General features: G+C 50.4%; 3 protein-coding genes across 3 annotated transcripts; 2 read left to right on the forward strand and 1 right to left on the reverse strand.

Moving 5' to 3' along the window:
* Positions 1-944: 944 nt before the first annotated feature.
* On the reverse strand, positions 945-2,042 carry ASPACDRAFT_114057 (uncharacterized protein). Its single transcript, XM_020195767.1, has one exon. It carries the CDS (start codon positions 1,733-1,735, stop codon positions 1,178-1,180), a length of 558 nt encoding a protein of 185 aa, XP_020059537.1. The 5' UTR covers positions 1,736-2,042; the 3' UTR covers positions 945-1,177.
* Positions 2,043-4,171: 2,129 nt separating this feature from the next.
* On the forward strand, positions 4,172-5,663 carry ASPACDRAFT_1886201 (uncharacterized protein; the record flags this gene model as incomplete). The annotated part of the gene is made up of 4 exons (XM_020198414.1): positions 4,172-4,423; positions 4,517-4,619; positions 4,686-4,794; positions 4,862-5,663. 4 exons carry the CDS (start codon positions 4,172-4,174, stop codon positions 5,661-5,663), a joined length of 1,266 nt encoding a protein of 421 aa, XP_020059538.1.
* A 6,976-nt stretch (positions 5,664-12,639) lies between these two features.
* ASPACDRAFT_23378 (uncharacterized protein) lies at positions 12,640-14,022 on the forward strand (the record flags this gene model as incomplete). The annotated part of the gene is made up of 2 exons (XM_020199194.1): positions 12,640-13,224; positions 13,279-14,022. 2 exons carry the CDS (start codon positions 12,640-12,642, stop codon positions 14,020-14,022), a joined length of 1,329 nt encoding a protein of 442 aa, XP_020059539.1.
* Positions 14,023-15,201: the final 1,179 nt, after the last annotated feature.

The raw sequence follows: 15,201 nt of genomic DNA on the forward strand, positions 1-15,201 counted from the left end.
GATCGGCAGAAGGACGTAGTAGGATACCGGCAAAGATGATTCTTCTCTTTCTGCTAGGATATGCATGCATATGTACTGCCAGCTACCTTATCATGTTTTGTGAATGCCATATTGCAGTGAAGGACCAGATGGAGAGTCGAATAGGCCCGCTCAATCCGGAATTGTTGACCCGTATCAACCCTCGACTCACAGACACAATGCATGAGCGACCCGAAAAACATAAGCCTCTTGAATGAGACCAAAAAAACCCCTTTGTTGTCCGTATGCTATTCGATTGCTCAGACAAACCCACTAGCAGAAGTCGAGAAAATACCAAGCTCATGAGGAGAACTCCGACTCCGGATGCAGTCACGCCGCTCATGTACTATGGCAGCTGCTTATCATATTTCATCGCGTGCTCACAACGCATGGTGGTAAAACAGTATGCGGCGAAGTGTGTGGTATGTTCTACAACTTCCCCCCTCCCCCAATAAAGAAGAGCTTTGCGATGGGCTTTTATGGAATAGATCTTTGATCGACGTCGGTGATTTGCTGTATTAACACACCCCTGGCACAGGTGAATGCGGGTTGCTATTCTAGTGGGTGGACCAGCTGAGCGGTTTGGGAGGGGTTTTTAAAGGGAGGAAGGGGTGGGGATTTGAGTCTTCATACTGATAAGGTGTATTAGGTAGTCACAAGCTATGGGCAATATTGTGGTTAGATTCACCTTTCGCTTGATTGAATATTCAGATGTAAGATACTGGGCTTGGCTACATAGCTTATCACATTTCGAGCCCGTCCTTGGATGGAGAATCCGGGCCAATCAAGCTTTTAGCTTGTAAATTTGGTTCACATCCATGTGGCAAGGAATATTTGCATCGGGGAGGAGATAGTATGTTAGTGTGGCGTAGTACGGAGTTTGATCCTTGGTCAGAATAACGTTAGATATATATAGTACCTTACTTGAAATATGGTTCTCTCGATATTATCTTTCAATCCCCAGGCGTAAACACTGGGATATATACAAAGGATTTGATTGTACATCACAAAACATAACTTCATACTCATAATTCATGGATCGTCACATAAACAAAGCTTCGCTTCAAATGAGGAAATGAAAAATGTCGTGTATCACGAGTCGAGTCGTGACAGCGGGTTGTTGAAGTTGTTCGACCACGACTCATACGACTCGATGTCATCAAGCCACAGCCTGTGCTTGCGGCTGGAATGTCGTCTGCTGCGATGCAATCAGCCGTCGCAAGCCGAACATGGATATATGATGGCGGCTGTGTTTGATGGAGGGTCGTGGTTTTTCTGAGGCACGGTTGGAGGACATGCGCACTAGGCCATTGTCGGGCATGGAGTTGTTGTCGGCATCGCGACGCCGCACCATAGCTTTGACAGCCTTGGTGATCTGGGTGCGGATGGGAGTGGAGTTCGAGTCGCGCCGGCTTGTAGAATGGTGGTGATAGTATTCTCCGTCGTCATCCTCTTCGTATGTTTCGCGCCGATATCGTGCGTTGTCTTCTTCTTCGGCTGCGACGCAGCGACGGAAGATGTGGTGGTGACCCAGGCACCGACGGAGGTCTGGAGTTTGAGATTCAGTTTCACGCTGAAGTTTTCCCCGGGAGATTGCGGCCAGTTTCCCTGGGATGGCCGGTCGGTTGGCCAGGGGGCCAAGAGTGGAACTGAGACGCGGTGCGGTGCGACGGATGACCGCCGCGGGGATGCGGAAGAATTCAGCTGAGGAGGACATTGAGAGAACAGGAGTGTGTTCAAGATGTTTTACTCGGGATTATGGTTCAGTCCAGTGCATGGGAAGTTGGGAGTCCCAGATCAAGCGGGCCATGATGGCTTTATATTTCCCAAGGTTGGATATTCCGAATTTGAGCAGTGTTGTGATCGATTCTATCGATATCGTCAACATCATTTCTCGAACCTTGGACTGCACAGTAGTGATCCGTGGTTGAAGCATGCAGACAGCTTGTGAATCGCAGAGCTTCCCCCGCTGTAACGTCAGAGCTGAACTCAAATCGACGCGCATGCGGAATGTGAGCAAGTTGTTTGGGGCGGCGTTTCTCGGTGCGGTGCTTGACTGCTGAAGTGCTTAGTGAGCGTGGCGACCAACAGCCTTGCCCTGCCCGGCATTCTTGATATCATTACCGCGCCCTTGTAAATGCTTTGATTCGTAAGCCCTTCCCCTCCCAAACAAGCAGCCCCACAGTAATCACCTTCTTTTCCCTCTTTTCTCCGCAGGATGGAGACTGGTTCGTCCCTTTTGTCACGTTTCATGAACCCCACGAAACCTGCTACCGGCATTGCATCCCGCCGCTCAATCGAGATTGAGTAATCGAGTGCCTGGTCACTCCCCCATCGCGCTCCACTTTAGCTCTCTGCTGCTCATAGACTGTCAGTCTTTGATTTTCCCTGGTGATGTCTTGTAGTTGCTACCGCCGAACGGTCCCTTTTCCGTCCAATCATGGTATAGTAGCGCTTGAGTCCATGACGACGACTATCATATGCACCGCGTAAGGCTATGAATTCCAGATGACTATCCGCCCCCTTGAGAATTGTCAGGGTTCATTCTACAGCCCACAAAGGCCGCGTGTCGACGACGGTAGAAGCAATGGAATGAATGACCGACCCGATAAGATAGTCAAAGCCATTGATGAAGTAATTGAAGGTTGTCATGCTTTCGCGCTCAACATGAAGCTTGCAACTAATTGCACCAGAGTCAGCAGATTGGAACGCGGAACTGTTCCTGTCCCAGTACCAGAAACTCACCAGATCTCTAGGTGATGCCTATCTCCTTGCCGTGGATGCCTCGCGGTGCCATTCCCGTCAAGTAGTCAGCCACCCGTCAGCCACTGGAACTTTGCAGTGACTCTCATAGTGACACAGATGTGACTATCCCACTACAACTCCAACGGGACGATCATGCACCTTCTACTCGAACCAACCTTCATCTTCTGACACCTGTGACAGTGATCAGCCCTATAGTAGAGTTGAGATGACGTCGTGGCAGCGTCGTCTTGAACTGAAACCCCGATGATCGTCGAGCTGACACGAACCACGAGTTAAAATTCCTTGCTCACAGAGTTGGTGATCACCACCAATCGAAATAGCTTGATGATCCATGATGCAATGCAAGAGGCAAATTGCCAAACTCTATTTTTAGGATAGAATAAGGTATAGAACAGAGCCTCCTTTTCCCCGGAGTGAATCTTTCCCCGCATGCACGATTATAAAAGGTGTGAGCTGCTTTCGAGAAAGGGCTTGCAGAGCAGATTCCTTGATTAAAAGCCTTGCCTGACTCAGCTCATGATAGGGTCATCTTAAGTGGCACATGCCTTGCATGTCTTGTAATGAGACCAAAGCTTTGTGTCCGGACCAGCAGATTCTAGCATCGTCTAAAAGCCATGCAGGTGCTGATCAATGTCTCTGTTCGATCCTTTTTGGCTGGTGGGAGTACATACGTATCTGCGTATTTCTTGGAGCATGCAGTAGAGTCCCAAATTGAATGAGGGATTTTTCGCCGATGATGATAGTCTACATTACAGTGCTCGTGCCTTCCCTAGTGGCGTCACTCATTTTACCATGATGTTTTATGCCTCGATTGCCGACTGTGGAATTCGGAGAACCGACTCATAAGCGCCATCTCGTGCTTAGTCTTCTCTCTGTATCTATTTTCCGTCCTTTGCTGCGCTCATATGCTCATGACATCTTCTTCTGAAACATAGTTCTCAGCCACAATAGACAGTACCACATCTCACATCAGCCGAGGCTGGTGGATTTGTACTGTTAACACTGCGTGTCCGTGCGGCGGCTTCGGGGGCGAACGAGATAAACTAAGATGTACTGTGATGTACTTCTCTTGCTAACCTGGGAGAATCTAGTCCACAATCTCAGTCACCATGAACTGACCCGAAAAAAAAGGATGCATGACTGATATCAAGCAATGCGGCGCAGGAGAGCATCCCATTGTTCACGATGTAGCGCTGGATATCTGGGTCTCCCACTTCTCCAAATTGGAGAAAGAGATCAACTAAGATGCGCCAAGGCTACACGTCGGTAGTCTAGCAGGCAGATCATAATGTCTGCCTCGGCTAGTTCTAGCGGGGACGCGATAAATAGATTTGTATATCTTGCAGGCCAGCTCTCAGGATAGATTCGGCTTGCTCATACATCCATGATGCTGAACAGGCCACAGAGGTTACGATCGATCAGCCAAGTAGTCTCATTCACCAGGAGATATATGTCTCGTTTTCGCGTTGTTGAGCACACAGCCCGGTGTCAAAATGTCCGGGAGCGTCTGGGTGCTGTGAAAGCCGGGCATGAGAATGAGCTGAAACTTGTTGTCAAGCAGTACATCCCACTTGATAACCCTTCTCCGCAAGAAGGAGATATCACGATAATTAAGGCTCATGCAAATGGTTTTCCAAAGGTATGGCTACATTTTCTCCATCGGGCTATCTTTTCTACGCAACTCATTCGTGGTTCAGGAACTGTATGAACCTCTATGGATGATATTCACGAGGTACTCCGAAGTCACAAAAGACGCATTCGATCCATTTGGATCGCGGATGTTGCTCATCAGGGACAGAGCGGTATCTTAAATGAAGCATTTATAGGTCATGATCGTGAGTTTTCGCTCCATGGATACCACTAACCAATCCATTCTACTCACCGTCAGATACCTTTTCTAGCTGACTGGTTTGATCATGGACGCGATCTTCTTTCCATCATCAACCACTTTCAAGACCAGATCCCGCGGCCGCTTATTGGGATCGGTCACAGCATGGGCGGGATGCAACTGTGAGTTCAAATCACGGTGTCATTCTTCGCTTTCAATCCAAAAGTCATATTCCTAACTGTGTCAGAGCTCATCTCTCACTGATGCACCCATCGTTATTCGAAGGTCTTGTCTGACCGATCCTGTGATCCAGCGCGAGAACCCCGGCCGCAAATACGCCGAGGCGTCCACGTACCGACGAGACCTGTGGCCCTCACGTCAACAAGCAATCGAAAAGTTCCAGACCAGTCCATTCTACCAGGCATGGGATCCCCGCGTGTTCGCGAAATGGATCCAGTACGGACTCCGAGATCTCCCCACGCCACAGTATCCCATCACCAAGGAGACCGGGCCGTCTGCCGTAACCTTGACTACGACGAAGGCACAAGAGCTTTTCTACTACACGCGACCGTCATACCTCGACGAGCGATCCGGTCTCCCTCGCGGCTATCCCGAGGAAGAAATGCACCCCGACGACGTCGACGAAACTTATCCGTTCTATCGCCCTAACCCCGCCTGGATGTTTCGGCGATTGCCGGAGTTGAAGCCCGCTATTCTCTATCTATTTGGGGACCAGTCGGATCTGTCTTTGCCGACCGCCCGTCGCGAGAAGGTGGAGTGTACTGGCACGGGTGTCGGAGGCAGTGGCGGCGCGGCTCGTGGACTGGTTCGAGAGGTCGTTCTTCCTTGCGGTCATATGGTTCCCATGGAGCGTGTTCTGGAAAGTGCCAAGGCCAGTGCTTCCTTCATTCCCGCTCGGTTATCGGCTTGGGAGCTGAAGGTTTCACGGTTTCGCGAGGCTTGGGAGCGAGTGCCCCATTTGGATCAGGTCAGCGTTGACCGGCAATGGGAGAGGGGAATCGGTGCTTTACCTATAAGGTCTAAGGTTTGAATTTGGGGGTGTTGAGGTTCTGGGTGCGAGTTTTTGACCAGTCAGCATGTAGCCCAGTACATTATGGGAAATCGGGGCGATCGAGGAGAACAGATGCGGACATAGTCAGAGGATAAGCAGACAGTGGGCAGGGATCTTACAGTGAAATGACTCCCCCGATGTCACTGACAGGGCGCGAGAGGGGACTCCACTTGACTATCGGCGCCGGTAGCCCTAGGAAGTACAGTAGCATTCTGAGATGATTACTATCATGTTTTATAAAGCATGAGCTTACTTTCATGTTTTCGTTCATTATCCCGAACTCCTTGCCGATTGCCCTTAGTCCCCCAAATTGTATCGATTCAATGATTTAGGTTATCTGGCAAACGTAAAGATCCTTCTAATTTATTCATAGCGAGAATGCTGGAGAAGCTTCCGAATAGTATTTACAGACAGTTTCTATGATCTCTTTGTACGCTCCAACAGCTTGAAATGTAGTTCTTAATTGTGTCTGTGTTAACAAAATACTCACCTGACACTCCCGCATTTTAAATTCCTACACTAGTCGTCTCTCTGCTCTGTCCACCCATGGCAACTAATATATAAGTGGCAACATCTACAATAGTGAGATTCTAGTAAAGTTTGGGCGAACCAGGGTGTGAAAAGGGTGCGAGATATGCGAGATTAGACGAGGATGCAGTTTTGGTTGGGGGTTGCTCATCTTCAAAAAGATATATCTATTTATGTATGTATAGAAGAGGGTGTTACGTTATTGGTATATATAGATGGCAGAAAATATATATTCGCCTTCGCAACATGCTGTTAGCAATTGTCAACAGAGGTGTTCTGATGGGGCACAACTCCGGTGCTATAGCTATAGCCTGATAGAGGTGCAGAACAGAGACAACTTGGAAGCATACTACTAGATAGGTATACAAATACACAATCAAACGCTTCTACTTTGAGTCGCTGCGCTAGGTGCACCCTGATTGGGCCGTGATGTTCAAATAAGCCCTTTAGCACCGGACACTAAAACCACCACGGTACCAAATCTATGCAGCTGTCAACAAACCCGGCCACCAAGCCTCCGTGTTGATTCTAGGCCCTCAAGCTCTTGCGCCATAGACCTCATACTGAGTGAACATCGATTTGAAGACTTTGATAAGAGGACTCTCTTCTGATCTCGAGATATCAGTATATAAATCTGGGATCAGTGGTCGGACCTGTTCTTTGCAGTAATAACAAATTGCAATCGACTAACCTGCCTCACAGTTTTACATTCTTTCCCGCTGTACGGTTACTCTCCGCGCTTTCTTGGCATCCATCAACGCGAAGATTTGCTGAGTGAGAAGAAAATCGCGACGATACAAGATCAAACCTTGTATCCGGCGCGCAGGCACAGCCTACCTTTACTTTGCATAATACAAACTCAACCACCTGGTGTCAACAACATACAACCGAAAACTGTGGAGCATAAACAAAATGACATCAACTCGTCCGGCCCCACACCCACCTGCACCGTCCCCAGCTGCCAAAAGCCCGGCACCCTCCGCTGCACCGGCTGCCACCCAAGCCACCAGGCCCGCTACTGCTCGTCGACCTGCCAAGTAACCGACTGGAAGCGCGGCCACCGCCGCACCTGCGCCGGCGCCCAGAAGCACAACTGCTTACTGCTCCGCGCCCTTCCTATCACTGTGACTGCTGACACGAACCAACCCCCCAAACACGCACACTACCTCGAACCCTCCCCCCTCCACGCCTACGGCGACTGGGGCAAGGAGCAACAGGAAATCAAGGCACGACTGAACTGGTCTCGATCTACGAGCCGGGCACGTTCTTCTCACACCACGACACGAACGACTGGCACTATCACGTGTATGCGCCGGGGGTGGCGACCTCCGAATGGGCGTTCGAGCCGGATGACACCAGCCCCGTCAACCCCATCGCGACGCGGTGCCTGCGTCGAACGGTGTACGGGGACGTGGCGGCGGTGCGGTCGTCGACGATCGAGGTGAACGACTACGAGGACGCGTTCTCGGCCACTGAGTTCGTGCGCACCCTGGCGTATCATCGCACGGCTCCGGCGGTCAATGATATAGGGACCAGCAGAGGAGGGAGAGGGAGCGCATCGCGGTCAAATTCGGGCTCCATGAGAGCTCCTTGCCGCCGGGGTTTCCTTGATTACTTGCCTTTCTTCGGGGAGGTGTTTAGGAACAAGTATACTGTATACTACAAAGTACCTAGTTTGTTGTTGTTTGGTTAGTTGTGGTTGTTCGGAGTGGGTATGGGGCAGTGTGCCAGTGCCCAAACCGAAACCTCAGATGCGAACCGGCTGCAGTACAACTTTTTGCTTAGTTAGGTGCAGTACGATGAACTTCTATCACGTTCTTCACAGGTTGCAGGTGCAGGTGCAGGTGCAGGTGCAGGTACAGGTACAGCTGAGCAGGGACCAGGGGGGGGGCCGCTTCAAGCGCGGTTAACCACATCTTTTTCTTCGGTCCCCCTTGTACAATCTGCTACCGCGCTGCAAGGGATCCCATAGGATCGCTGGGCCCTGAACAATAGCATCCAGTAATATACATGGCAATGGAAAGCAATGACCAGCTACCGTACCTACTTCACCAACCCATATTAGTACCTACCCCAATTGCAGTAGCTAGTCAAATGCACCTGGCAAGTTGTGCCCCCAGTTCCTGCATCTAGCTGTCAATCTGGGTAAATGCACCCACGAGATTGTTCATGTAAGTTTGTCAGTTGCATCTGCTGAACCACGGGGAGAGAGTCTCACCGACAGGTCCGGTGTGAAAAGACTCTGAAGACCTGCAGCTCCAAGGTCAAGAAAAAAGCAACGCAATACAATGGCAATTGCTGCTTTTGTTCTTTCACTCGCTGAAGAATATTTTCTTCTTCTTCCTTTTTGAACCCTTTAGATAAATATCGTCAGACTAAAGTTAGTAGCTGCGCCTGCGAAGAATTAACCGAGCGATCTACGCGGAGTATGGGGGGTAGAGTTCTTCCGAAGGGGAGAGTTTCATGCACTACTCCAGAGGTACTGTACTGTATTCGTGCAGATGACGGGCATGCGGTGTGAAAGAGGTGGATTACACGATTCGTTATTAGTGCGATCTATGATTTCAGCCCTCCAAGTATGTATGAGTACAAGCTGAAGCGGTGTTTTTGAGGAATACTGTACATGACACCACTGCAAGAGAGTGCCGAGCGCCGAGTGCAATGGCTTTTTTGGGCTACTGCTACTGAGGATCATCCATCCGTCGGGTTGATTCCCCCCCGTGTCGATCATGAGCGAAACTCACGGATCGGGGTTGAGTCGTACTGTTTGCTTGTACGTCGGTCGTTGGGCAAGCAAATACTCCTAAAATTTCTACAGTATTTGGGGTGTTATTGAGTGGTTGTGAGTTTACTTGCGACAAGTAGACTTTATCCCAGGTTGACATTATCCATCGCTGTTTCAGGGTTGAACGGCGAGAAACTCAGGAAGGCTTCCCGTTGGTGATGACGATGATCATCCTCACCATAGCGACCCATAATTCTGCTCGGCTCGGGATCTAGGGGAATTGGGAAGGCAGAACGGACTATCAATATGTCATTGTTCGATGCAGTAGCTACTATGTGAAAGTGAGTCACGCTGCGTGAAGACTGTCTGTCTAACTGTCACTGACAGACTGAGTTTCGCGACGTTGCTTTTTTTTTTTTTTTCCTCGTCTCGACTTCCAATCGGGGATCATATTGCTGCGGACGTCCCCTCGTGGGACTAAAATAATCTACTAATGTACCTACTGCTTAGTTGATGCAGATGGGAACCATCTCGATCGGGTCAATGCAAGGATTGAAGGGGGGCCGGCGAGGGGGGAGGGGGAAACTCCCCGATCGCAGAAGGGAGGTTTGGATGATTTTTGAGTCATGGTTGTAGCTGAAGATGGGCTGCAGGAGGTTGAGAGGGGGAGGGGGGTTATCTTGTCTAGATCTATGCATCTCGTGGTGTTTTGTGGGTTTGTCGCTCCACCTGTCTGGATGGCATAGCCCTCCAACTGGAGTCTTGGAAGGCAAGTCAGTACTTTTGTCGCCCAATTGACCTACGGAGCAAGTGAGACGAGCTGTAGTCTCGTGCACGGAGCGATGGTTCAACTCTCCGGAATGGAGTAGAGTAAGCATCCACCTCATTACACATCTCCCATCGCTTCGGACTCATACGGTCGGGACCGAGTATGTTTCAGGTCAGAAACAATAGCAGGCAAATCGGGTCGCGCCGTCCTCACGGTGGAGGATGACTGAGTGGAGGGGGGAGAGACACACGCAGAGATAGAGGGAGAGATCAGAACTGAAAACACAACACACCAAGTCTTGCCGACAGCTCCCTTTGCTTTTAGGGTTTCTGATCTGTGCCACTCGACCTACGCAATATCCATGAGCCTCATCAGTGCATGACGCAACTCGCGATGCTATTTTGAAACTCTATGATCCGTGTCTATACTGACGACGATTGAGATTGTCATCGCCCTATGCTGTGTCTGTGTGTGTGTGTGTGTGTCTTGCTGTGTGGGGAGTCACTGTCTCTCCCATCGTGAATAGATTGCGTGTCCTGACTGAGAGACCCACCGGTAGTCCCAGATAGTCACCGTCGGGACCCTCAATTGAAGGAGCCTGACACCTGGATTGACAGGCACGCCCACGCTAGAGGACAGCCTAGCCTACCGGATTCCTTTATCCTGAGTACTCTGTCCGTGGGATGATCTGGAGGCTGAGTGACTGGCAGAGAAGGTAATCGGGATTTCTCCAGATGCGAATTGTTGCCTGCCTCCAACGGAGAAAAGTTGCCCCTTCGAAGGGAAAAATCACAATGCAGAGCGTGACCAGAAAAGTCCCGCGTCCAATGAGAACTTGTGTGTCTACTTTTTGTGCGGCAAATAAATCAGTACGGCGAGACAAGAAAAATTTCCCCTTCCCTGCGTGCGTTCTCCTTCCTACTCCCCACAGCCACCGACCGGGCACGCAGGAACGCCTGGGCTTAATTTCCAGACCGTCCGCCTGTTTTGGGCCGAACAAAATCGGCCCCTCTAGTCCTTTTTTTAGGGCGGGTTTTAGTCTACCGTAGTCTCATCAATCACCATCGGTTCTCCGAGTGAGGGGCGGGATGAGTTGAGACCTGAGAGTCTCGGTCGAGGGAGAAAAAGAAAAAGAGGAGAGAGGGGTTTGTTTTGATTTGGTTTAGTTCTCTATCGTCGTCTTTTCCGATCGGTCCAGTTCCGCTGTGAAGGAGCCCGGACGCACTTACGCGGAAGCCTGGCTTACTTGCTGCTTGCTCATGCTGCTGCTCTCACTGCACACTACTGCACATACCTTATGCAGCTTGTGGCCAGTGTGCATCCGAGGAAAAAGGACCTGCGGACGGGAAGGGAGAGTGGTTTATCTTTTGCCTATTTTTGTTCTTGCTTGTTTTTTTTTTTTTTTCTTGTCGCATTCGCACCGTGGGTTGATTGATCCTCGGGTAAGGATTTGATTGGGATGTGCACTCGGTAGACAGAGGGTGTTAACAAGAGTTAACAAGAGACACACAGGTCAGTCCAAGTCAGACAAAGAGATAGACAAGCAGTCCAGGCACGCGGGTGGTTCGGAGTAAGGACCGGAGAGTGGAAGTCCTATGCACTAAGTACTCCTCCGTTCTCATCTGTACTTTGCTGTGGAATAATATTATCATAATAAAAAGAATAAAACCAGATATACCAAACAAGAATAGATTAGAGCAGGAGAGACATCCATGGAACCGGGATTGATTGATTGATCGATCCTGGAGGAAGAGGAGAGGAGGAGCCCGAGGGAATTGCACTTGCCCGGGAATGGGATGATAGCCCGTGACTGGCCCGACCCTTTTTTGCCCACTGGATCCACCACCGGCCCAGGCTGGAGCTACGCGTACCGGTAGAACGGCTTTCAACCTCCTCCTCTTTTTCCTTCTCACAGTCTCGCTCGCTCTGCCCAGACAACGTCTTCTCCACTTCATACACTAGTTCACTCTCTCTGCTCTCATCCACCTCCTCGTTCTTTAAGTCTCCGACCCCTTCTCAGTCGGCTGTCCTCCTTTGTTCCAGACATCTAGACAGACATCATACCTTCCTTTCCCTATCGATCTCTTCAGCTCAATCCTTAACACATCACACTCCACGCCCTCGCCTCCCTATCCTCCTATTCCTCCCCTTATTCGCCTCCGTTCGTTGCTCACACTCACTCTCTACTGATTTCCTTTTCTGTTGAATACAACAAGCTATCTGTCAATTCCTTAACTTCTCTTGTGATCCATCCAAAGTTTAAACTCCAAAAGTACCTACCTACTTAGACGTTGAATATCGCTCCTAGCTACATTGGAGCTTCCACCACACAATTTTGTCTATTTTGTTTGCTTGAAAGCAACCTTATCCGGGAACTCGATACCCGCTTGTGCAACCAACTGCCATCTCTATCAAACTCTTCCCCGTTGCCCGATTCTGGATCTTCGCTCATCCTCGGTCTGGCCTTCGACTTCCAAATTACCCAATAGCCAAGAACTTCACAAAGAAAGCTAAACGGGTTTCCTCAGCTCCCCGCGCAACAACCTGATCAGCCCGGTGGATTCCCATAGGAACGGTTACCCCCTCACACATCAGAAACCGAAGGGATATCTGCTCCTGTCTCCCTGGCCAAGGAGACTTTGCATCACTGATCGCTCGATCTCCAAGCGCATATCCGTGCTATGGAAAGACACGTTACACGCATTTGATGCCAGCCGTCATTGCGAGCAACTCTTGCCCTTTTTGATCACCTGCACGAACCATCACGTCGCACACAACACCCCCCTGACCATCTTCTTCTTCCCGACTGGTCCCAGCCTTTTGGTTTGACGACTATTCTTATATCCGGCATCTCGTAGTTCCTCGGCAATAGGAAACATTCAATTTCTTTTCCATATTCGATTCTCGTCCACCTTGTCTCATCTTCCCCAACAATGGCACGCACCGAAGAACCGCTTGATGCCCCCGATGGCTCCGCTTTGACATGGATTTTCGACCATTGTCTTCGGTACCCTGGTACCTACGAGATCCCGTTGCGTTCCATGTATACGTTGAATTGCAACCCCACGAGACAACAGCCATCCTCAACTACCCGCCAGCCTGAAACAGCCTTCCATCGCCCGACCAATTCGTCTTCTTCTCAAGACTCGATGGATCTCGCTGCTGATTTCCGGGCTCTATTAAGCCACCAGATCTCCCGTCTGCCCTCGCAGCCATGCAACCTGCCTCCCAGCTTCGTCACCTCCTTCGTGCGTCGCTGCTTCACCCCTCAATTGGTAGAGGTCGATTTTCCTCAGGCATTGACCGCCTTGGACTACCTCAAAGATTTCGAAATCCGCCGTCGGAAGGAGGTTGCTGCCGCTTTGCAGCGACTGGGTGTCGACCCGGAGGATGTGAAGGAGTCGTCCGAGATCGCTAAGAAGTATCCTGGTGCGATCACCTGGCTCGAGTCCCTCAACTCTCGGGGTCGCCGCATCGAGGCTCTGTACACCCAAGTCTATGTTGGCTTGCGTCGCTGGGTATGCGCCTCGTCTTTTCACGCCGCGGTTATCTTGCTAACAAGGTCGTTTTAGACTCTGATCAACGAGATGTTGATGGAACCTTTTAACAAGGCCAATTGCATCGCAATGCTCAACACATTGTTCCCCCCGGTTACCGACGCAACTGTACCTCCGACCTCGTACCTGACGCCTGACCATCTGAGGTCCCAGCGCGACGGTTTCTTCAGGTACATTGCGGCTGTGGGGCGCAATGGCCCGGAAGTGCTCAACGAGATTATCGTTCAGGGCGCACTGCCTGGCGATGATAATGGTTGGCCTGTAGTCCGGGATGTTCTCGATCGCTACCTTCGTGCGGCCTTGGACATCTACGATGACTGTAGCACGGTCACTGGGCTCGCCAGTTTTGAAGAGAGTACTGAATCTCAGACCCGCGGTCACAAAGGCCGCAAGGTTGACTCCGGAATCAGTTTCGGCTCCGCGGAGAAGATTCTCGCCGCCGGGGGCGAGAGCAGCAAGGAAGTCGAGGATATCCTCGAGAAACCTCTGCCTCCACCTCCCACGACCAGGCACAAATCGGGCTCTGCGTTGGAGCGGCTGACTCGCGAGCTTCGCAAGTTGGGCGAATCCGGCAAGGTCAAGAGTCTCAAGAAGATGAGATCCACGAGTGCTCTAGCGGTGCGGTCCGAAAACGTGCCCAGTCGGTCGGAAGAAGAGTCACTCTTTGAGATTGATGAAATGAAACGCCGGCGGCTCCTGTGGGAAGCCTCCAACCGCAAGAAAGCCCATTCTAAGCAGTCGAGCACGGACTCGCGTTAAGGCTCTTGTTGCAGTACTACTACTTGTTCACACACTTATTTTCTCTTTCATTTTAGCGTTTTACCACATGCCTTTTTTCCCCCCACAAAAGCAGGAAAGACAAAAGCCTGGATGCTTTCAATACTGGTACATGTTTGGAGTCTGTCAGGTTAGTCATGTTGGCGTTTTCAAGACGGTCAAAGGTTTCAGGTGCATAAGGTTTACTTAAGGTTTTTTCTTCGTGTTTTGAGTATCTCATGTGATTCGAGCTAGCATAGATTGACTTCTGGCGTTCCGGAAACGATCTCGAGAGAAGTCTGTCTCTCATTGGTATTGGGAAAGCGCAGAGATTTCTGCAGGAAAAAGCAAAGAATGCAGAAAAAAGAAGTTCAAGTCATCGAGTTGACTGGAGCAAATGATAATGACCATGTATTTAATGAAGGAATGAGATCACAAGAATTACAACCCCTGTTCTGTGTTATGAGACGGTGTCTGCGGACGTAGAGTAGGTATTAGGACTGTGCCCTCTGGCAGCAATCCTTCAATGTTAGGCCTGGGTTTGGCGACTGAACTTGGCTTACGCAATCCCCGCAGTACATCCTTCATACTTCCATCGGCCTCACTTCATTACCTTAGGTGCCCACAAACGTCGAGCGTCCCCTATGTCTTTCCCAGGGGGAGGTGCTTCCCATACAAAGTGGGCCTCGCGATGCTGCATTGCCTGACAGCTCTGATAAAATGAATTGAAGAGGCTAGTGCTTGTCTGTGGTCATACTCTGGAGCCAAGGGACTGCATTATCAAGACTATGCTTGACTGGACTGTACACTTGCACTCCCTTGTCCTTAACATCCATGATCATCTATGGCAGCCCTGAGTCCATACAACAGCCAGGCCACCAATGAAAGCCGAGGATAGAAGACACGGAAGTCCTGCGCGTTTGGCCGCTGCGCCCGCCGTAGCAGCTGTCTTCCTCCCGCGAAGTGGCCAGAATCCTTTGACCAGATGTAAGCAGTGCGCCGTTCATGCCTTTGTTAACTTCTGCCTATCTCAATTTTGAATCGTGATTCTTATAAGCTTTGACTGACTGTCCGAAGGCTGGTTCCTTCATTTGAAGACTTTCGTCGCAACTGCTCTTCGAGATCGGGCTTACATCCCCACCCGTGATGCCCGCTTGCTAGCTAGTTAAACCGGGAGTAGCT

This window comes from Aspergillus aculeatus (assembly GCF_001890905.1).
Source record: "Aspergillus aculeatus ATCC 16872 unplaced genomic scaffold ASPACscaffold_3, whole genome shotgun sequence".
Classification (NCBI taxonomy): Eukaryota; Fungi; Ascomycota; class Eurotiomycetes; order Eurotiales; family Aspergillaceae; genus Aspergillus; species Aspergillus aculeatus.